Source organism: Diachasmimorpha longicaudata, chromosome 14, assembly GCF_034640455.1.
Source record: "Diachasmimorpha longicaudata isolate KC_UGA_2023 chromosome 14, iyDiaLong2, whole genome shotgun sequence".
Lineage (NCBI taxonomy): Eukaryota > Metazoa > Arthropoda > Insecta > Hymenoptera > Braconidae > Diachasmimorpha > Diachasmimorpha longicaudata.
In genome coordinates, this window is record NC_087238.1 from 5,028,097 (window position 1) to 5,052,196 (window position 24,100).

Consider the following 24,100-nt stretch of genomic DNA (forward strand, 5'->3'; position numbering starts at 1 on the left):
CTTAAAACCCACTGAAAACATAAAGCAAAAAATCTAAACTCAATTTTGTCCCGATGGAACGATAGCGAAAGACTGATTGATGGCGTTCATGCAAAACGCCACATTCATGGAGACGACTCATACGCTGTAATTCATTGACCCCTCTCATCCACAAGAGCCAAAAATGCCGGCTGAGCGATGAGTGTTACAGTAATAAATTCAGTCAATCATATCGACTGATGAAATATCCATTCATAACAGTGGAAATCCACTAGTTTGAAAGCTATTCGCAACCAAAACCATTTGAAGCTCGTCAAGAGCGTATTAATCCTCTTGATCTAGTACATTCCAGCAGCCCCAGACTAAACTGGGCAGTCTGCCAGTAACAATATCTCCCTTCCTCGAATACTACCTGTGACCTGAGAACTTCTCACGTACTTCAAAAACCCCACGGAGAGTAATATCCCATAAAAATTATCGAATTATTCACTTAATCTCCCAGGATTACGTGAACCGAGATCCAGTTTCCGATGATCTTGACAGAATTACAAGGAAACAAAGCCGAAGTACTCAGTAAAAAAATTTACGGTTTATTGTAGACCAAAAAAAAATTTCTTGGAAGTACAAACATTTTTATGAAGCTCGTCAGTTTTATTGAATTTTCTTTCTCTCGCAAATTTCCCTTCGATATGGACTTTCAAAGTATTTTCTTTGATAGATTTATTCCGTTTTTTCTGTCGCACACACAATGTAGCTCCGAAAAACTAGAGTTCACTCACTTCTCACTATTTTTCCAACTCTACGAATAATCCACTCCTCACCCTGATCTCCCCCGATGGCAGATCATCTGCGGGAATTTTAATGAGTGAAGGCCCGTATCTACGTATACGTAATCGGAAGTTTAAGGTTCAACTTTTTAATAAAGTTTCAGCCCCGAAACTCTCCTTCACTTTGAGTTTTATCCGATAGGACATTTCTCATTAAAAACTTTGAGATATTGTTACATTCAGTCCTTCTCACTCGATTCCACGCTGCTGAAGCCCTCCAATCAAGATTGCGAATTCACACTGAAAATGAACAGGGAAAAAAACAAATTCAAAAGGTGCCAGCATTCGTGATGAAAAAGATTGCATGTAAATAATGAAAACTTCACAATGGGTGCTTTATTCCCGGGTATTTCCATTTGTAGCTGAGATTGGGAGCAATAATAGAAATCGAAGATATCAAGTCCTCTGCTTCTATTCCAGGCAATAGTTCAAGCGGAATCACTCGAGGAGAACTTTACCCTCGGTCTGGCGGCATTATTGGCCGGAGATTTTGCCATGTTACCACCGGAGACTAAGCTGAATAAGGTAGCGCCTCCAGGCTGGTTAAATAGTGGCAAAAGTAAGGGTCCCCTGGGTCTGCCCACCAGCTTTATGCTTTATCTACGTCTGCGATTCTTCCTTCCCTCCTTGAGAGGCATCAGGTAAATGAACTTTTATCATAATCAGTGCCACGAAATTTTCTGGCCGGGAAAACCTCAAGACTAAAATGAATTAAAATATTTCTTGCTGAGTTCTTCATTACTTATCGCTTGATTAGAGAAGCTGAATGTACTTCAAAGCAAAATTTTTAATTAAAGAACCAAAACAAAAGTTCATTTTGAAACTGGGAATAATGTCCCGGAGAAAATTTCTTGGAAAAATCCTTCTCCGATATAGAAGAATCTCATTATGAAGAGAACATGCATTTACCAACTTCCCCACTGAAATATCTTCCCTCCCTCGTTCCAGAAGTTGGATCTCCAAGCACTTGCTCTATCTCCAAATAAGAAGATGCATACTGGAGCAGCAATTAGTTTGCCCTTTGACCCAACTCGTTAACCTAACGGGCCTAGCCCTGCAAGCCGAGTTTGGTAACTACAGTGTAAACGTGAGTATCACCATAAAATTCCTTAACCCTCATCCCCTAAGAACGCAATTCCAAAGAATTGTCTTTATTCCATCAGGAGCACGGACGCGGTGATTATTTCCTGCTGGAGCATTACATTCCCGAATCGCTTATTCTGAACCCGGACCATCAGAATTCTCACCTGACCACGGAGGCCCTCAAATCCCGGTTGCATCAAGCCCATCGTGATCGTCGCGGTCTCGACGCAAATAGTGCCGAAGAGATGTTCATAACGCACGCCCAGGGTCTCCACGACTACGGCTCGCATTTTTATATCGCCACAGTGGACACAAAGGAGCTGGAAAAAATATCTGATCGAATAAAAAAAATTGAGGCAAATCGCACAGCCGATCGTCCGGATACTGATAACATTTATCAAACGGATAGCGTTGACTACTCGCTCTATGGAAAAATCGAGTACTCGAGTCCTGCGACTTACGGTAATATCGAATCCTCGGAGCCCATGAAAAATCATAGAGACGATATTTACGCAGTTCCGAAGAATAGTTCGGGCGTTAGTGTAGCTGAGAAGAACAACAACAACATCAGCAACAGCAGTCAGAATAAATCGCGATCGAAAAAATCGGAGACGAACGTGTGGCTCGCAGTTCATGGACAGGGTCTGAAGCTGTTCGCGCGAGCTGGCAGGCCCCGGGAGAGAAGCGAATTGATTCGTGTTCAGTGGAGGGACATTCAGACCCTCAGCTACAGTAAAAATTGTCTAGTTGTTTACACAAAATTCGCAGGAAAAAGGGCGAAATTCAAACTGCGAATGGATCACAAAAAGAGTTATTATGCATTTAAACTCACATCACTCCATCATCAGTTCTTTCTGAAGCTCAAGTCCGAGCTTACTTCGCTCCAGGGCTTGCAGAAGGACTTCGGGGTTGCGTTGACGAGCGAGGGGAATTCACCGAGGATAAAGAGCGGTGGAAAAAATTCATCGTCGAGGATATCCATCGCTGAGGGAACCAAGACAGGCGATCAGAAAGTTATTCCCTTGGAGGAGCTGCAGAATAAAGAGAATGAGAATCCTCAGAGGGATGGGGGACAGGCCAAGTGCGATGATGATGAGCCGGTTTGTTATACTCCTGAGGAGGACGCACTTTATGCTCAGGTTAACGCGAGACTTGAACCGGAGGGGGCGTCCAGGGACACCGAGGACGAGGGGGAGAGGCAAGCGAGGATTGATGATGCCGAGGGGGTGACTGGGGCTGAGGGGGCTGAGGGCGAGTTTAGTTACTCGAATGTTGGCGGGACTTATGCGGGGATTAAACAGGGAAAGAGTGAGGAAGTTGGAGACGTTAAACATCCTGAGGAACTTTATGCTGCGATCAATAAATCTTTGAGCAAAAAGAATGGATATCCCACCCCGGAGGAGGTCTGGGATGTCGCGGGGAAGAATGCCCCAGCGAAAAATCTTGCGAAGGTAGGATTATAAGGACTTCGGCTCTACAGACAATCAAAATTTTCAGTTCTGGTTGATTTTTCCACGAAATTCTGAATTATCACAAAATTTCCGAAATTTACAGACTAAATTTTTTACCTGTGACATTCGGCATTCCATTAATTTTTCAAGGATAAGACTTTATTCTACGCGCACAACTACTGTCGTAGTGTTATCATCTTCTGTTATTTTTTGCCTCAACAAACTGTTTTACGGATTGTAGGTAAAGACATCGAGCCTCCCGAATTACGGAACCCCACGTCAGAGCACCGGTTTCCGGACGCCGAGTCTTCCACGTCGGCTGGGGGTGAAAATGGGAACTCGGGCGATATACAGCAGTCTGGTTCAACGTGATCCCAGCCTTGCCGACGACCTTGAGTCTCTCTCACTGAAATCCGACACCGCCTCGTCGATTCAATCGACATCTGTCCATTCAACAGAGTCCCCGATGCCCGAGGCCTACGTACTCAGTGAGTTTAAATGATTTAATATTTTAATTTCCACAAATACGCAAAATATTTATTTTTATTTACTAGAGAATCTTCGAACCAGGACCCACAATTTTACACTGATTTTTCAATTAAATCAGATGACTTCTCCTGTACAAATCTCTCAGAAATAATTTGTAGTAATGAATAATTAAATAAAAATAAATTGATGCACATTTTGCAAGAGAAAGGCCTCGTATCGGAATAATCTCCTGCAGCCTCCTCTTCAAATACTCCGAATGGTGTGACAACTAGTGGATAGTAACGACAATATTTTATATCAGATGCAGATATCAGAACTGATGACGAGACATTTAGAATAGCCAACGACGAGAGCATGTCGGCATCGCTGGTGGCGAGGCTCGAGGAGTTGTCATTCACCGAGGAGAGAATTCTCCACACCATAAAGTTGGAAAGGGGTCACGGAGGGAGTATAGGGCTGCAGGTTACCGAGGGTAACGATGGAGGAGTATATGTCCAGGCAGTTTCCGTTGGAGGATCCGCCGATATGGCTGGAAATGTCAATAAAGGTACCCATTTCATTTTATTCGCTGTAATTTTTTCAGTGATTCTTAAGTTTACGGTAAACCACATAAGTTTTTACGCTGGTTCAATTCTAGCTATAAATAACTTGACTCGTGGCTTGGGAAGATATCAATGCGCAACAAAGTAACAGTTGCGTCACAAATTCACAGCTGAGGCGGGAGGAAAAAAATGATAAATTGCTTGAAAAAGTTGTTTTTCTCCGAAAACCAAATTAAATGAGTAGAGATCAATTTGAGAGGACGCATATTTAAAAAATGTTTAAAAACACCATATCTATCGGAAAGGTCTTGAATTTTATTTCAATATTAGGGCTGGATAGTTTTTTTAAAGTCGTAATGATGAGATAAAAAAATAAAGCGAAAAAAATGATAAAATCCACATTTTTAATAATTATTTCAGGTGATAGAATTCTCGCAATAAACGGTCAGAGTTTGCTGAATCTTCGTTACGAGGACGCCTTGAAGTTGCTTCAAAGTTCATCGGAGACTGTCGAGCTCGTTCTATCACAGTTCACATCTAACAGAACTGATGCACTCAGGCAACATCACCAGGAGCCAATTGTTAATAATTACCTCCAAAATTTGAGATTTGACATTTCGGGGGAGGCCGATGTGCCCGGAATGACTAACAAGTGGCTTTCCCACAAGTCCGGGGATGTTGCGTCAGTGCAGAATACCTCCAGTGCATACAGCAGCGCAGCCTCCAGTGCAATGGGTAATCACAATATCAATGTTTATCAGATCGAGGATGGCTTTGCACTCAATTCAGCCAGTATGTTGCTGAGCATCGAGGACTTTGATGTCAGCAGAACGAGTCGTCAAGTCTTTATTTAAAAAAGGTGAGGAGCCTTTAATTTCTCTGGTTTGAGAGCCGTTGATTGCAAATTGATAACAAATATTAAGATTGAATGAGTTCATTCATACGCGCGACGATGTGAAAGAAATCCCTGTATTTTTTTAAATTCTATGGAATAGCTGGGGGAATTATCACCGAATTTATGACGTGTGAGAAACTGACGTCATCTGTGACGCATTTCGCATCCCCACGTCTATCGGCTCCGATTATTTCCCCCTGAAACGGCGAATCCTTTTTTTCTAAATTCTTAGTCCCGTCGTTTCGCAAGTGGAATCAATGAACTTGACGGTATAGCTTACTTCTTAATTAGATTACAGTCTATCTCGTTAACGAAGCCATGGAAAAAGTATAGCTCTGCGCAAGTTCCAATCACCGACCGCTCCATCAATATTGACAGTTATTCAATATTTATGAAGCATCCCAGGTTGATAATGAAGCACGTCAATTGATAATTCAGAATAAAAAAATGAATGGGCTGTTGGCACTTCATCAATTAACATTATTGCTATTACATCAAATATGGATGAAATAAATTCAAGTGATGATTGAATTATTTCAGACGTAAATGCAAATGCAATTGGAAGGTTTTTCAATTTTGTACGAAAAATTTTTGCAAAGAGATTTATAAAAAATTCCAGAATTGGATAATTGACGTATCATTCAATTGGAACCTCTTTTGATAAATGTCCTCGAATTGAGGAGTTTCACATTCGTACAAATGCAATCCCTGTGGCATTGTTATTGAACGAGTGTTAGAGGGACTGTGGAAAGAGGGGCGAGAGGGTAGGGTAAACTCGAAAGTAATCTTTCACTCCTAAGGAATCACCCTCCAGTCGTTGCCGAGCGTTCAAACTCACCTGGCCACTACCTCCAGGTTATCGCGATTTCCGGGCTTGAAAGAAATTTTCATTTCTCCTCGATTTATAGCCATGAATAAAAGTAAGATAAATCTACCAATTTTCCTCTATTCGGAAAATTTAGTTGACTTCTTTGGAATAAATATCAGAAGATTTATTTGTGTAATTCGTGGGTTATGAAAATTGATGATCAAATTTTGGTCGACCTGTTTTGTGCTGTATTTAACAACATATAATTTTATTATGAGACGTTTCATTTTACAATGTCCCTTTTTGTTTAAAAAAAAAACAAAATCCCTTCCTCCTCGTTTGGTAAAAAACAGAGACGAATTTACGATTAAAATAATTTCAATTCAATAAATACAGATTACAAAATGTTTTGATTATTTCCTTAGAACTTCTATCTCGTCAACAACAAATTCCGAATTCATCACTCCCAAAAATCCCTGTAAAAAAATGAAAATCCTCATAAGATGGATTTTTTTTATTCCAGTCGACCCAGAAAACCCACCTCCAGTGCCGCCTCGCCGAAAACGTCGTCGACCATTACCCCAGGGTGTCACGGCCCCGACCCCCCCATCGCCAGTAAATTTATCACGCATAAGAAAATCCCCAGGACCAGCAATGCACCCACCACTCGATTCACCGAAATCCAATAACAACACGTCAGTGCCTCCCACCTCACGTACAGCGACCTCAATTTCAATCGTCGCCATTGAATCGCCACCCCACAACGGTAATAACGACAAGAGCCCTCGGGATAAATTAACCTCAGGTCGAGAAGAACTGGCTGAGAATGCAAAGAACCGATATCCATCGTTATTATTCACCCTGAAGGACTTTGAGAATGTGATGTCAGCATCGAACGACGGGGCATCCCCCGTTTTTCCACAATCACCTCCAACCACCTTCGACGAGCCAAACAACAGCACCTTCGATGATAATTTCGGCGACGTCCTGTTCAGGGTGACGACGACAGACTCTCCCTTCGAAAAACTCGCTGACACCTTCAGCCTGAGGTTCGATTCGGAAACACCAGATCAATTTCTCTTCGATGACTGCACAGATCGGCGTGAAGATCATGAAAGATCGACATCATTCTCCTTCGAAGAGTTGACCGATCATCGACCTATCAAAACTCCTCCCAAAGTTCGTTTCATGATCGAACCAGCGGAGCCTCCAGGACGACCAACTCAAGAAGAGGAGGATCTCGAGATACTGAACATCGTAAACAATTCTGAGTCATTTCTGGGAGTTGAATCCGAGGATTGGTGGATGTCCGGTCGTCGTTCTCCAGTGAAGATCGAGGAGGTCATGGATTCCAGGAAAAATGATCTCGATGATGAAGAGATGCCATCAAACACTGGAAAATCGTCCGAAGGTCCAGTAATTGGGGGGTTAATTGATCCATCAGCTGATGAGTTAATTGATCAATTGATCGATCATCCCACGTGTCACGAAATAATCGAATCAGCATCGTCTGATGATCCTATAAAACTCGATCAACTCGACGAAACGATACCTCAGAATGTGGATCAAGTGTCGCATCTCCTCAGAAATTCATTTCTCGATAAGATGCTGAGTGAGGAGAGTTATCCCGGTAGCATTGACGATGACACAACGTGTTCGATAATCGCCACTCATCCAAAGTCAAAAGCCAGTGATTTAGAATTGTCCGATGAATGCACCAGTGCACTCGTGAAAATCGATAATACCGATAATGTTGGGAAGAGTATAGCGGGCAGTGAGCCAAAGTTGAGGGTAAAAAATCCACCGGTGATGGGGAAGAATGTGGGAACGATGAAGTGTGAGGTGATGAATGAGCTTCTCAGTAATTTCCATTCTATCAAATTGAAGACAGTTAAGCCTGTCAACAGGACTGATGGGAATCATCACACTGAGGTTATCTCCAATTATGCGAAAAACGATGATGAATTTGGTGAATTAAAGCCGGATAAAACTGCTGACAGAGTCGATGGGAGTCATCAAATTGAAGTTATGTACGATGATGCTAGAAAAGTTGATAATTCTGTCAAATTAAAGACTGTTGAGCCTGTCATCGGGGCTGAGGATAATCATCAAGTTGAGGTCATGTACGTTGATGCTAAAAACGGTGATAAATCACTGGTGAACAGTGCCTGTAGGGTAGATAAAAAGACTGATGACTGTAATTTAGTGTCTAACATTAATTGCCAAAATGATGGAAATGATATTAGTCATATCGAGGGTAACAATGTAACTATTGATGATAAATTTAATGATAGGTGTGCCATAGATAGATCTAATGGAGTTTATGTTAATGACAATAATAATGACATGACAGATGTAGATTTAAGGAATCGAGGGGATTTCATGGATGGAATTATCCCGGGGAAGGTTAGGAGCTTTGTCAGGAATTATGAGATTAGTGTCAATGTGACCAGTGATTATTCTAAATGTCAGGATTGTGATGGGACTGGGGGGATTAATTGGGAGGGGGTTGGGGCGAGGGGTAATTCACCGAGGTTTAGAGTTGGAGGGAGCAGTGAGGACATGGGATGCACTGTTATTTTGAGGAAAGAAATTGGTGGACAATTGGGGAGTGATGTGGAGATTGGGAAGAAAAAGAAGTCTGTCAAGTTTGATGGGGGACATACCGTGATCCAGGGGAGTGAGAATGCCACCGGCAAGAGGAGGGCGCCTAGGAGACCCGTGGCAAGTGACGGGGGTGGAGGAGAGATTGTTGATGTTTACGAGGATGTCAGGAGGCAGGAGAGCTTCGGGAAACGGCGGGACGAACGCGGAAAGGGGAAGAAGGTTTGTTTTTTTTTGCCATATTGCTGTTGTTGCTAAAAACTTTTGATAATATTGAGATATCGTTGTGGCATTTACGAGAAAATTTTCTGGAGAAAATATGAAGGACTTTGATAGCATTTTCCATATTTTTCAAGTCCCTTCATCCTCAAAATATTTGTAAAATGATAGTTTAGAAGTTTTTAAAATGATTATCTCCTGCGTTCTGTTTCTTCTCTGAAACTTTCAGAAGATAAAGGTTTTTCCTCTTATCTCTGTTTCAGAAATATCAAGCTGACGCAAGCTCTTTGAAATCGACTCCAGGTACATCAACGTCTAAAATCACTCCGTCCCCCTTCCTCAAGCCCCCCTATGTATTTTACCTTAAAGTGTAGTTATCATGCACACTAGGCTCGTCTTGTAAACCCCGTGTTTTTCGGCATTCAAGCCTTACCCCCAAAAATCAGAACAATTGTCACAGATGCATATAGACACAGTCTAAGGACACGAATATCATTATCTACCTCTGTTATGATTTTCCCTTCAAGAAAATTGCTGTCTGAGACCTTAGTTTTAGTTATTGATTGATACAGAATTAAACGTGGACATGACAGTTCATGATGAGATACTTAGTAATCCGTAAATTACGTAAAGATGTAATTAAAGGGGAATGACTGGTGGTGCATGGCTCGAGTGGTCCTCACGGAGCAAATTTACTCAACAAAATCATGAGACTTATTAATAAAATTTCGAATTATTGAAAATAAATTTCGAAATTCATTTTAAAAAATAGGCGACATTTTCGGGAAATGATCGCATATCCAAATTAATTAATCGATCAGTCGATTCATTAATTCCTTCACCTCTAATCTTATTTATGACGTTCACGGCTAATTTTTGAGCGAATGCTAATAACCTGTTTTACTCGTCTATTTCGAGATTGAGCCAGACATGTTTTTTCACTCCGACGTTTCGGCGTATTCCTGTGGTTTATAAAGTCCATCAGAAAAATATTTTATGTGTTTCTGAATCAGCATTTGGAATTTATAAATTTATATACCTCCCAATATTGAAGGAAAAAAATAAACTACCGTTCAAGCCCATTACCTTGTTCGAGTTTTTTTGTATTGGAAAAACTGATTGAATGCAAAAGTATTAGATATGTATTTTTTATTCAGAAAATCAAGAAGTTCTAGCCGACTGAAGAGATGAGCTCCTTTGAGAGGATAAACCCCGGGGGCTAAACTCCGGGTTCTATTATCGAATAATAGCATAAAGCATTCACTTTATCCTCTGCATGAATATTTACAGTCTTTTAGACGGAAAGGAACAATTATATAGATATTGAGGAGCGTCGGAGAAGCACAAGAGTCAAAACGGAAAATACAGAATCGAAATATAGTGCAATCTCCGAGTAGTTTTGAGATTTTTTAAATAATTTTTATTTTAAATTGCCGGAACACATCAGTTTGGAATCATAACTTTTTTATTCGTTATAAACAACGAGACGAATAATATTTTGTTGAGTATTTGTTGCATTGGGGCCCATCGATACAGTAATTTAGCAGATGCATATCACTGCTTTGAGTAGATAGTTTTAAAAAACTGGATCTGGCTGTTAGCCGGAAGATTGCGTGGATACATCCGATAATTAGAAGTAGTTTTTTAAGAATATACACCAGGGAATTTTATCGAATTATCTGATAAAATTTATAAAAGTCTTTTTGCAATTGAATCTGAATTTTCAAAATTTCTAGAACCACCCAATTTTAATAAATTTTAAACAGCGTCTGCGAATTGATTTCCCTCAGGACGAAAGGAACACAACCCAAGGGCTAGAGAAACGTTCACCCTTGTCTTATGCACGATCACACGCTAATTAACCTTGATCAATTAGCCGAAACAATGTTTTGTTAATCTCTGTATAGCGCTGCCCCATTTTACCCGGAGAAAGGGCCAATGGATGTGTCCACGTAAGATAAATTTCTTTATTTACCCCCTCCTCTATTGCAATGAAGCCTTCGAACGTGCAATTTTTTACATGACGTAAGAGCAGAGTGTTATTGTATCGATTCCATATATTATATAAAAATAATTGTTTATGGAGAAATAGGCAGAATGTAATCGTTCTATGTTCCAATGTGAAATGGAAAATATATAAAACAAGGTGATAAGTATTATTACATGATAGATCGAGGTAACCATGGAATGGTAAACATTGAAAATGGCAATTTTATATTACACAAAAAATTAGATAGGATAATTGAATAATAATTATCAATTGACCCTACGAGGACTAATGATTGCAATTGAGTTCCTGCGAGTTAGATTATTTCTAGGACGAATTGTATATCGAATGATGTTACAATAATTACGTATGTTGCTGGACAAAAATAAGAATTTGTTATTCACTGTTGTAAGCTGATCAAATCTTGTTTTTTTTTTCATTAATTTTTTTTGTCTTCCCCATTTATTGAGAATATGAGGATGCGGGAGATGTTGCTGTACATTTATAATTGATTGAATTTCATCTGCTGAATAAATTATGGTTTTATATGCTACCGTAAACCAGTGGTTTTTAATGGTGACTTCATAAAAAATTTCGAATATATAAGTTAGAAAATTTTTGAAAGCAGGTCTGGAGAATCTTAGCTCGATGTTTTATTCCATTGGTTCATTAATGAGTCATCGTTGTTTGATACAATTCCGAATTATTAGGGATTAAAGTCCCTCGTGTTGAACTCCTCTTCTGGGAATTTTATTCCGATATTTTTTTACGTTGATACATAATTGATGAGTGGCTTTCCAAGATGTGTAAAAAATAAGTGGTTCATTATCGTCGATGGGGATTAGGTCAATTATAAATTAACAAGATTGGACGACATTAATGACCAGCCTGATCGAAGCAATTAGGGGGTTTGCGGGGACACCTAATTGGATCAAGTTTCTTCTGAATCAACGACCTTGTGACGTTGTATTTCAATTCCAATGTGCGTACGTGTTTACTTGGCACGAGTTCCTGATGATTTTCAAGAGCATCCAGTCGTCAGACACCAATTTACAGAAATAAATACAACAAATACCGTGGGTTTCGATGAGAGATTGAAAAAAAAATCATATTGAAAAACAAAAAAAAATCTATATTTACCCTAGACCCTGGTGACCACCAAATCGACACGAGACTAACCTGGCGAACACAAAAATATTCACAAAATTAAAGGGGAAATTACCAAAAATGGTTTTAACAAAAACAAAATTTGCATCAAATTAAAATTTAAATCGCCATTTTTTTTTCTTCTCGAGATATGGGACACTCTGATTTGTATTGCATCCCACATGCCGGAATACCTCGCCCCCTCCGCCAACCAAAAGTCTATTTTGATCCCCGGTATGATGTCACCTCTGGTCTGCAGACTGACGCCGCCGACGAGTCTCTCTCCCGAAGCTCCTCACAATCACTGACAGTTGAGCTTTTTCCCCCGATGAATACGACTAGGTAAACAATTCTCCTAAAATCCCAAAAATTTGAAACTCGTCTCAGCCATCTTGAATCATCCTCCCCATTCTTCGGTAGCCCCTTAGCATCTCAGTAAAAAATCCGGGTCCCACATACCACCGAAAATTCTCAATGGTTCGTCCACTGCCCTCCCCCCTTCACCCCGGAGCATTCTTCATGAAATTCTGCCAAGTTTGCAATCCTGAGTTTATGTAAACTCGACGAGTCAGTTCTAAAGTGCTACGTTACGAGTGCAAGTGTACGTCGACGGAGAAAATAAAAGTGATAAAGACAGGGAAAAAAATCGTTTTTTGCGAAAATCCTTCTGATGAACTGCTGGTGGATTGTATGTAGTGGAATTAGTATTCAAAAGCGTTAAAGAGAGGTCCGAGGACGTTAGGAAAATAACAATTTTGCATTTTACTTCATTAGTTATTAATTTTATGTCATTGGGACTGATGGGCCGTGATTCCAACCTCAATTTGCACGAAAAAATGGCGGTTTTCCGACCTGATAAGATACAATAGCCTGTGTCACAGGAGAATGAAAGTACCATTTGATCCAAATTCGTCAAATGATATTTTCATCGCCTAATGACAATTTAGTAATTTATTATTTTGCGATTGCGATTTAATTTTGCGAGTTTTCCCATTTACTTAATGAGGTATTCATTCATTTATTTATTCAGTATCTTTGATACTCGTCCAGTTCATGGAAATTGTTCAAGTCGTTGATATGTTTCCATCTGTTTGGAGGCTTCACCTCATTGTTTATTTATTCATTTATTATTCAAGTCTGGTACAGATACACTGAAATGAATAAATAATTTAAGAACAATTCGAGATAAGACAGACGAAAATACAAACGTCGCGATGGAATCCATCTTTGATCAAAGAGAAAGAGGGAAAAGAGAATCGTAACTCGAACTCGCAACAACATACATATTTTTGTCTCAGAGGCACCTGCGACTTATTAGAAGGACTTTTCCAAAGAATTATTTTACATTTCCCCAATTTATTTAATCCTCCGTCCGCCAGGAGGTACCCTACGTCGAGACGAGAGTGCAACCGACGATGCGACTGACCTGACCTTTGTTTTCCTAGAATCCATAAACAATCTCAGAGACTAGGTCAAGGTCAGGACAATCCTGCAGTGATTTTACTGTGAATTAAGTAAATAAAATCTCCAAAAATCACACGAACGTGAACGAATCATGAACAGAGAACGCAATTTTTCGTACTTCACGAACGCACCCCCGGGCACCATAATGAGGTTGAAAATAGCTGACCACATCTACTCCACGGCAGAAAGCCTCAAGGACATATCCCACCGCGAGCCGAACATCCTGATCAATTACGAGAAATTCCCACTGCATTCCATCCCCCGTTTGCCCTCGGATTTCACCCCCAAGATGGGATTGAATCCCCAGCGGAAGAGTAACAGTTCCACGTCCCTAATTCCGAACACAGCCCCGAGGTGCCAGGCGACTGGTATGGGGTGTGAAAAAAAAACAAGATACTCAATCGGTGATTACCTGAGGCATCAAATCCTGGAGGACCTGAGCTCACCGGAAATTCTCGCCAAGAGTGACGAGGCTATTGCTTTCGACAGGTATCACCGGGTGCGCGCTTACCTGGATGACAATCCGAGAAGATGGACCAGCTCTCATCCCAGTGATGACAATGATTCTGATATACCCAGGGATAAGCCGAGGAGGATCAGGAGACGGTATTCGGAGAATCGGAGGAATGCGAGGGAGAGTTACAGACCGAGGAAGAGCCGGAGTGATGCCAACGTTCGGTTAAACAGTCCGGCTTTGGTGGAGAAAGTGCCGAGGGAGAGGAGGTCCTACAGGAGGACGAGGAGTGACTTGTCTCAGGGGTCAATAAATTCTGATGGCAGTGATTGCTGGCGCGATGAGAGACGATCATCGGTGGGGAGGAGCATCTCCTGTGGTGCCAGGGATTGGATCCCCAGGACAGCGAGGATTGGCGAGTGTCTGGCTGAAAGGGATGATGATGGTGAGGATGCTGGAGCTGCTGGCAAGGGGGAACCACTGGGGGATGGGGAGGATCTGTCCACTGAGGCCGAGACTATTCTTCAGGAGAATTATCTGATTGTCGTACCCCAGCGAAAGGACATCCAGGATAACTCGGTGTCCAGGGGGGTGGGTGGGGTCGAGGAGAGGGGAGCGCTGGAGTTTCCGGTGAATTTCAATGTCAAGAAGAGGGATAACTCGAGGATTGTCAACGGTGGGGGCGGAAGGGAGGGTGATGCTGGTGATGATGATGATGGCGATGGCTGGGGAATGGGAAATGCCAACGGATCTCAGGAGACCGAGAGGGACATGGCTGGGGATTACTTCAGACGTGTTTACGATCTACTGAAGTGTCGTCAGGTGGGGAAACGGAGGGAGGATAAAAGTTGTGATCCCTGGAGATCTGGCGAGTCCTCGTCGTCGGACATCGCTGAGGTGACGGGGAGGAGACGGAGGAGACGCAGAAGACGAGATTGGGGGAGAGGTGAGCATTTATTTTATTTACGGATCGTCTTGCTAATGCGAACTTTATTTTTCTATTAGAAAAAAAAATTCTATAAATAAATTCAACCGGTGGAAAACAAATAACAGAGTTGAATGATCGATTGATTGAGACGAAGAGCCGTCCACTCGACATCTAAAACTTTAAACAAGAGTCATCAATCAATGTTGCTGTCTTCAAAAAAAAATATCCACCAACTTTTACTCAGCATTAAAGTTATGAATATTCCCCACTTGGTTTTAATACCAAACTTTCGCACCCTCGACTTCACCTGATATTTATGGGCAACATAAAACTTTTCAACGCATTTTAAGAATATTAAAACGATCCTGGGGTGAATAAGGAAAATTTCGGTTTTATGAGGATGAAGTGGTGTTGCCAGAGTGTTGTGAAGTCGAGGGGAAGGACTTCAAAGGATTTGAGTTCAATATTGGGAGAATTATTCTACGCGGAAAGTTTTTAACTCGTTTATTATGAGTACACGTGTTTTTTTTATCCCAGGGGATTATTGGAATTGCCACTGGGGTTGGGCGCACGTCCAAATAAATTAATGTTACTGAGAGACGTAACACGGCATCAGTGGAAGTATTCTTGATCACGCAACTCCGTTGAATCACGTGCCAGAGTCAGACAGTCTCGAGTGATTGGTTTTTATTAGGTTTTTCGTTGTATTTGAATTCGGAAATTCCCTGACGGTGCCCTTTAATCAACATTATTCTTGGAATTTTAGATTTGCGAATGCCCAAGTGCTTTTCGTGATTTTCCTCCAGTGGAATTCTCTTCCATTTGTTTTCGAACATCAGGGACTTCAGTTAAACCCCATTTGACGTTATTTTCAGATCAGGAGCGACGATTTAATTCTTCAAACTTTGCTTCTCTTGACGGATCAACGTTATTCGCAATTTTTTCCGAAAAATTGCAACTCTCGTTGCGAATGGAAGAACTCCACTTCCAAAAATATACCAGCCAAACAAACATGTTCCTGGATTACTCTCACACCATTATGATTCAGCCCCGAGTGCTCTCTCCACTAATAAAATTTCCCCTGACTCACTCACCACTCACTATTTCCCATTTTTTTTTTATTATGAAAATAAACCTGAGAATACTTTCTTCGTCTTTTCACGTCTCCTCTGCACTGCCAATTCCCCCGGATCGTTAATCTCCCTCAGCTCGCGTTTTCCCGTGTATCTGAGATTCATGAGCTGCTGCGATAATGCATTCTCAGTGGTAAACGACTGGAGAACATGTACTCGTTACATAATCATCTCAATCATGCAGATGAAAAAAAAAGTGGCGGGAAAGATGAGGAAAATTTTTTTGAAAAAATTCACTGAATATTCATGAAAGAGAATGACGTCAAAGAATTGTCTGCGAGGAGAAAAAAGAAACCGTGAAATATAAACGCACAATGCAGGTAATCGGAGAGTGAAAGAGGAGTCGAGGAATTCTGTATTATTTTGGCTCGAGCACTGTGGAATGTAGAGTTTGAATGAGGTACGAAAAGTTAGTCAGTTATACTGTTATTAATTAACAGTAAAAACTTCCTGAGCAGATTTTTCTTGATAAAAAAATTAACACTCAATTCATTCTGTCTGTTAACTGTGGGCTTTAGCTGTTAATAAATTGAAATGTTGAACTGTCAACACTCAAACGTCAGTTTTAACTGCTAATTAATTCTAATTAAACGCTGAAATTATTCTAAACCTTTTTTTATTGCAAATTCATATTTCATTAATTGTAACTCACCTGTTGTTATCACATAACTGACCTGTTGAAATATCAATTTACCTGTTAAATGTTATTTTGAGTTGCTAATTAATTATAATTAATCTTTAAAGCGTTTTAAAATACTCGAATCAATTTTTCAAGGTTTAAAAAGAATTCTGCGGTTTGTTTTTCTCGACTCTATCAACATTCTTCGTTATTCCTTTCATGAAAAAAAGTGCAATCCAAATAATGACGTTTTCCGCATAAAATACATGTGCATTCTTTATCAAAAGTGTCACATAAATGCTCATGAATTTATTGACGAGGTGATGGGCGCATGCATGCGTAATTCATGTGAGAAAAGTCAGGTGGTGAGACAGGTGGTACACGCCTGGGTTGTTCACTTCGTATTATTCGTATTCTCTCGGCCGTTGGACATTCAGGGAGATACTCATGGAAATGAGAAAAGTGGAATAGGGAAAATGGGGGATGAAGCTTCAACTCTATTTTCCCTTTTATCTCTCTCTCTCTCCCTCTCTCGGTTTTTCTCTCCCTCTTTTGAGTGACTGAACGGAGGAAATTGTGAGGTTTAAAGGTGTACGCTGCGTACATTTTCACACTCCGAACTGGAGCCTCTGCTAGGATGCTATTCAGCTCTGTATTTTCCTAGCTGTCTCTTGAGCACTGGTGTAAATGCACTTCTGCATCTGTGTATGAACCGGGAAAACTCTTTCACGCACGTTATTTCTGGCGGAATAGTAGTTTGGTTTTGCTGGGTACACAGGCCCTCGAGGGGTAATTTGAAAAATTGGGGTGGGACCACCTGGGGTGGAGGAAAATGTGGACAGACTCACCAGGTCTGGGGGGTCAATGTGGAGCGATGTAATGGAAATATTTTGAATAATTTTTTTTTTAAATCATTGCGACTTTGGGGATTTAGAGGATTAATCCCGGTTTTTTATGATGAATTGGAGATTTCTGGTTGGAATTGGTTCGTCTGTGTCGCAATAGTGTCAGTTAACACTTGCAAACTTGCGCTGGGAATTTTTAATGAAAATTAAAGTCGATGGTGAGCCTCTGAAATTGACTGAATGGAACGAGATAATGAACTCGACCCTAGTCCTTCCTGATCTGTCTTGATGGCATTGAGGACCTCCAGGGGTGACTGTGCTCAACTGAATCATGGAGACTAACCCAGTAATGAAAGGGGCGGTGTCTGTTCACTACGTATTGGCGGTTGGATCTATCAATCTCCCCCTCATCCACCCCCTGACCATGATTAATTCGTACGCACTGATATCTTAATGAAAAAAAATTAATTCTCGTAGTCTTTTCACAGAAATATTTCCATTAGATATTCTTCCCCCTCACGCCGGGGGAGAGAGGAATGAGGACGCCAGGGAAGCCAGTGGTTGGGAATTAATTTAGCGACGAAATAATTCATCTTATGGTTCGTTAAATTATTGTCATTAATCTGGAGGACAAGTCTAGTTGGGAGATTATGTCGATCCAAGATTTATCCAAACTTTTATTTCAATTATTGATGGAATTTATTTTTTAATTTGCAGTTTTTAGGTCACGTTTAGAGGGTTTCAACCTCAGGGTACATTAAAAAATTAATGAACATTTCAAAATTATGTAGAAAATTGTGTCGCAGTCGCAACTGATAACTGATAATAATTTCAAAAATAGTTGTCATTAATCCAATTAATTTTTGGCAAATGGGCGTCGGTGGAAAAATTTAATTGCCAGTCAATGGCGTTTTTTTTTATAAAATCAATCATTAGTCGTAACTTGAAAAATTCAATCCCAACAACCGGCCAGACAATCCTTCTTCCCAACCATCCAAATCCTCTAGACAAAACTGTTGGACATTTTCCACATCTCCATTTCCTTCCTCCCAAAGAGTCGACCCGAAAGCGAGCAAATAAAAAATCTCATCCAAGACAATGTTCAGCAATAAAAGAAACTTCACAGACCATGTCTGCGAGTGACAAAAAATAGATACAAAAGGGGAGGAGAGGGAAAAAAGAATTCTGTCTTTTCTCGGGGTGGAGGGCTTTGCAATCACGTCGTTGTGCCAACGGCACAAACGCACCGTAAGGTGAAATTTAATAGCTTGCGAGCTACGATAAACACCTGCGACTTCTCTCTTATTTCCATTCTCTATAAACGAGAGGATTCCCATTTTCGGAATGAACATCGTCTTCGTGGGCTAGTTGAGACCACCAGCACCACCTCGAAGATAATTAATCAACAGTCAGTGAAAGTTCACAGTTGCAAATGTGTCTAATTGTGGGTAACAATTGTTTATGAGGATTCAATGTCGTGAGTTTTGATTTTATTAATTATCTGAATTCTCGGGAATTTTTTTGGCGATTGTTTTATGGACCGGAAATTAAAATCAATTAATTAGGAAAATGATTCGGTGGGATAATTGTTTTCGGAGGTAAAGACAAAAATTTCGCAATTATCGTGGCTTAGTGCCGTAAATAATTACGCAGTCAATTAATTATGTTAATAATTAGTTGATAATCTCGGGAAATATTAATTCTTGACATCAGACGATGAAATAATTAGAAAACTTATTTGTTAAATAATGAAATAATTATTTTATCAAATTGTGCTTTATCCGAAAAATCATAAAAATAGTCTTATCAAATTATTTTTCCCGCAATAAGTTTTACCATAAACTTCAAAATCCCGATGGATACTTCCGGTCCATCACAGACATTTATTTAACCGGGAAAAAGTTTCCCAACATTTTTTTTTTCTGTAGCAGTTGGGGATGAGTGTTTTTTTTTGTCGGTCGTGGAAAAGTTCTGGGAGATTTCGAGGTTTTATTATTTGAAAAAAAAAAAGTGATGGATTTTGGGGAACAGATCAGTAAGAATTAGTCCGCCTGGGCCGAGAGTCTGTCGGTCAGTCGAATTTTTATGGTTTGGAATTCCATTAGAAAATTTTTGAAGAATCCGACACTCAGGAGGGAGCGGTATTTAGTGCAGGTGCTGAGCCTGGGCACGAGATACCGAAATATTTTTCCTAATCTGGGTGTTGGGGAGCTCAGGGTTGCAGGTCGAGACCTGCCGCAGATTCCGGACCACAGGCGGGGGCATGGGAATCTTTTGATGAGTTGAGTAGGCGGCATTCGACACGCATATCTCAGGAGTGATTGCATATTTTTTGGAATGGGAAACCTAAATATGAGAACGTGGTGATGTATGAGGGAGTAGCACGAATCTGACTCCTTTGGAAATATTTATAAAAAAAAATATTCAAACTAATTCTCGAAAATTCAATATTTTTCTATTATAACAGTTTTCCATTCCATCAATCGAATATCGATGAGAAATTGATTTAAAAAATTATATATCACATATATCTGACGTTCCCATGAGATATATTCACTCTCAACAATTAAATATATCACATAACAATTATAATCCCATATATTAGTCCCTCACGGAATTTTTGAACGATCAAATAAAATTATTTCGACTCAAATTCTGGCGAAGATCCGGGAAATTCGCCCACCGGCCATCCCAACACCCAGCATCCCGGCTTTGACGTAGGTAGCCATATCCACCCCCTCCATCCCCATCGATATAATCCACCTGGCGCTTCTCCGGGGTTGGTCGTTGCGTCGTTTTCTTCCAGAGGCATTCGGCTAACAACATTGACACAACGGCCAGGAGTTGCGAGAAGTGAGGATTATCCAAGCGCCTAGGTTGCCCGAGTACATGTAGGGAAAGGTCGCGAAGGGGCGGGTTGCAGGATGGGGTAACTGCTGTGGCGCCACCGTGCCGACGCGGGGGAGAGGAGAGTGTACGTCACGATGAGACTCGCTGACGGCGCTGGGCCCTCAGTACGTCGCGAGCCGCGTCCTGTGACGTGTCGTTAAACTCGTCGTGTTACTGACCTTTTCCCACAATTTATCACATGCCACCGAGTGACCGAGTCATTGAAATAAATTCAGTGCATTCTGAGGTGTTACTGTGACATTGAAAAAAATGAAATTGCGTTGACGGGCGATTGTGACTGATCGGGCGAACGCGTCTTAATTGTTTGTGGGTTTAATTGTCCCCCGGGTGAGGAATCATTGGCAGTGAAGTTTGGCATTTTCGGGCGATGTTTTGAGGAACGTTAATCGGGGTACAGAGAATATTCCGGGAATTGTTGACTGGGAATTTTATTGTTTCTTCGTGCTGGTGTACGTGTGCGGACGAGTGTTTTTGTGTGCGCCAGCGGGACGACCTTGACGGTGGGAAACGGGGGGGAGAAGTGAGGGGTTAGTGCCGAGTGTTGTGGAATTGGATCGAGTGCCTTTTGTTTTATTAGTTTTTTTTTTTGGTGATTTTTGGGGGTTTTTGGCGGCGCGAGGAGGAGGGGCCACAACTGCGCCACGTGTGGAGACCGGAGGGAGGGGCCTGGGGATATTTTCTCTCGTCATCTGGAATCGCTGCGTATATCGAGTGAGTACTGCATGTGTTGAGAAGGGGCACAGGTGGAGGGTTAATCGTAAATGGTATATATGGGGGGATTAAATGATGGGATTCGGCTGAATTTTTTTTGGTTGGAAGTTGGGGGGAATATCTGTGGAGTGACGAGATTTTTTTTTTATTTCACTCTGGCGTTTTGGAGTTATTGATGATTAAAGTGTCGAATTTGGTGAACAAATGAAAGGGAGCCGACACCTCTGGATATTTTCGATAACACGAGACAATTAATTCTGATCTCGTGGGTATTGAATGTTATCTGGAGGATAAATTACACTGATGATACATTTATCAAGTTTTACTCTCTTCTTTTGGTGTGGGGATTTTCTGAAATTAACAGATAAATAGGAGGGATGTAAAAGAATAGAGAAAAATGAACGTTCCCTCCTTTTGTCTGTTGTTATCGATAAGTCGTCTCATAAATATTTAATATCTCGAAAGCAAACGATTCAATCCTCATAATTTTTAATCACCCCAAAGTTGGTGAAAATATCTTTAAAATGGCGTTATTTTTCTTACATTTTACTGTACCATTCAGGAGTTATCGGACATGAAAGTTGGAAAATTCTAATCTACTCGGAAAAGCCAAAATTTGGCGAATTTTCGTCGCGATAAGGCGAAAGTTTATTGTTAGTTGGTGGATGGGGGTGGAAATCAGGAGTCTCGGTGTCCTTTGGCTTGCAAAAATGTCGCCGATGCGTCTCGACATTTCTCACCCCCTCCTCATCCCTCCGAAACTACCCTGCGGAGTCAGTCCGACGTGCTCCGCTTTAGAATTAGGTCACTCTAACGTCAAAAGGGGTTTGTGGGTGGGTGGGGGTTGAATTCTAGGTGTGAGGGGGAGGCATTCTGAGGGATTTCCATGTAAACTCAGTCGAAACACACAGGGATAAATCCACCACCCTCATACCAAGCTGACATTATCATTCATCTGAATCATTTTTACTTGTCAGTCTTTCACTTATCTCATCAATCTTCACTCGTCATCTTTATTTGAATCGGGGGTAAAACTTATTCTAATTTATTTCGCGTAGATTGTGAAGACTATTCGAGAGCATCCACCGGGAAAAACAGGGGTGAATCCCCCATTTTTTTTTCCATTTTTGTAGAGCTCAAATTTGAAATTTAATTTTTTTTTTATTCAAAATTGAAACAAATACTGTTCTTTAATTTAGATTATTGTTCATTAATCTAGTCGGGTCGTTTACTCAATAAAAACTTGTAGAGGGTGGATAATGACGTCACAGCTTCGTACACATTGTAGTTAGTGCACTACGAGGCGCCATTTGTGCTCCGGTGTCGGGGTGAAGTTTTTCTCTTCTCATTTATTCTTGAAATTGTTGCATATAATCCTTAAGGAATATCCAACTAGTTCGCCCAACTTTTTCCAGAAAAAATCCTTTTTAGAGTCAAGAATATTTCAAGATTATTTTTCATATCGAATATCAACTTAAATTTATGAATATTTTTTTCGAAAAATCTTAATAAAAAACATTTTTAATGTATACAATACAGAATATAATATTTTAAAAATTTGGGGGATTTAACCATCGAATTGTCGACCCCTCGACCATTTTCTGATTTTTTTCCTCCTAAAAAGTCTCTTCGGGACAATTTTCATGAAATTCTGAAAAATTTTCCAGATATATAATTTTCCATGTGGGAAATCAAAATTGAAGACGTCCTTTTTCTTATTTATTTTCCATTCAAACGTTAATTTTCACATGGGAACGCATGAGAGTGTTTTTGGGGTCGAAGGGGTGGAGAGGGAGGTTGTCATCTACGTATGTATGTGTGTGTGGGGGGGACACAAGCCTGAGGCACTGAGAAATACGAATGGCTCTGACGTCCGTTGGATGTGGAGAATGGGAAGGGGGTTGAGGGGGTGCGTTGACGATAGAGAGGAATAGGAAAACAAAACAGAGGGGTGAGGGGTGCTTTAATATGTGGGGTTGCAATCTTTTTAATGTGTCAGGTACAAATATTTTGGACGTTTCCGACAGTTTTAATGATAAGAGATGAATACGGGGGTGAGCAACGGGGTAGCAACGAGGGAGGGGATGTAGAGATGTGAGGTGACCCTCCCGGGGGACAATGGATGGGGTATTTAATGTATGTCAACTACTGACACTTTTGCAAAGGTGGAAGGGATGTTATTTCGTGAGATTATTCATCTCGTGAAGTGAAATTGAATTTCTGACGTGAGATTGATAAATTCGTTGGTGTGATTACGTCACTGGAGGTCATCTAATTATTGATTAATTATCTGTCATTAATACCCAATAGACAGTTGTCAAAGTGAAGTAAAAAATACTTCCAAAAATAATTAAATAAAAAAAAAATTCGTGAAAGTTGATAATTACAGCCGATAATTAACGTTATGACGTTGCATTCCGTAATCATGATATCACTGGATGTCATTTTTAATAATAAACAATTTCATCACAAATTGAAATTTACCCTCAACACCATCGAGAATACCTTAGCACCTTCTGTCAATGAAATGTAGAAATTTTCATGAATTATTCTCTCGGAGCTGATTAAATTATCAATAATTAACGAGCAATTTTCGCCGCCGCTTGAGTAATACCTCCCCCACGTATTACTCTCCCCATTTCTCTGGGCTTCTGTGTATCGATTGAAATTGGTGTGAAAATTTCAACTAAAAATGAAAATGAGAGCGATGACATCGACCACAGGGTTTCATATTGCCGATCAATTATGGAGCAATTAACGCGCTCATCGATGCAAAATTAATGTTGTTGGTTTAATACGCTGTGTGCATATGAAGGGCATACCAGCGTCAATTCTCCTCTCTACGTTTCTCCAGTGACATTGAGACCTCTCAGTTGAGGGCTGTGGGCGTCATCACAATGATGCACTTGCACACACAAGTTTGGATGACGCCACAAAATGGGGGCGAGTTTTAATGAGATGCCCCTGGCTATTTCACACTCAGTCATCCGCAATGCCTTTATTTGT

At 40.6% G+C, this 24,100-nt stretch overlaps 2 protein-coding genes across 4 annotated transcripts in view; both read left to right on the plus strand.

Moving 5' to 3' along the window:
• The window catches only part of LOC135169288 (uncharacterized), a 41,488-nt gene extending 34,753 nt beyond the window's left edge, over positions 1-6,735 (plus strand). For all 3 annotated transcript variants that reach the window (XM_064134145.1, XM_064134146.1, XM_064134147.1), the window contains 7 exons: positions 1,227-1,447; positions 1,755-1,893; positions 1,970-3,340; positions 3,582-3,828; positions 4,131-4,376; positions 4,792-5,230; positions 6,598-6,735. In XM_064134145.1, coding sequence (XP_063990215.1) covers positions 1,227-1,447; positions 1,755-1,893; positions 1,970-3,340; positions 3,582-3,828; positions 4,131-4,376; positions 4,792-5,225 — 2,658 coding nt within the window. In that variant the 3' untranslated portion in view covers positions 5,226-5,230; positions 6,598-6,735. The remainder of the gene's footprint in view (positions 1-1,226; positions 1,448-1,754; positions 1,894-1,969; positions 3,341-3,581; positions 3,829-4,130; positions 4,377-4,791; positions 5,231-6,597) is intronic.
• Positions 6,736-12,329: 5,594 nt separating this feature from the next.
• LOC135169289 (uncharacterized) overlaps positions 12,330-24,100 on the plus strand; it is a 51,555-nt gene continuing 39,784 nt past the window's right edge. Inside the window, exons 1-2 of the mRNA XM_064134148.1 lie at positions 12,330-12,718; positions 13,410-14,894. Of these exons, the coding sequence (XP_063990218.1) occupies positions 13,586-14,894 (1,309 nt within the window). The 5' untranslated portion in view covers positions 12,330-12,718; positions 13,410-13,585. The remainder of the gene's footprint in view (positions 12,719-13,409; positions 14,895-24,100) is intronic.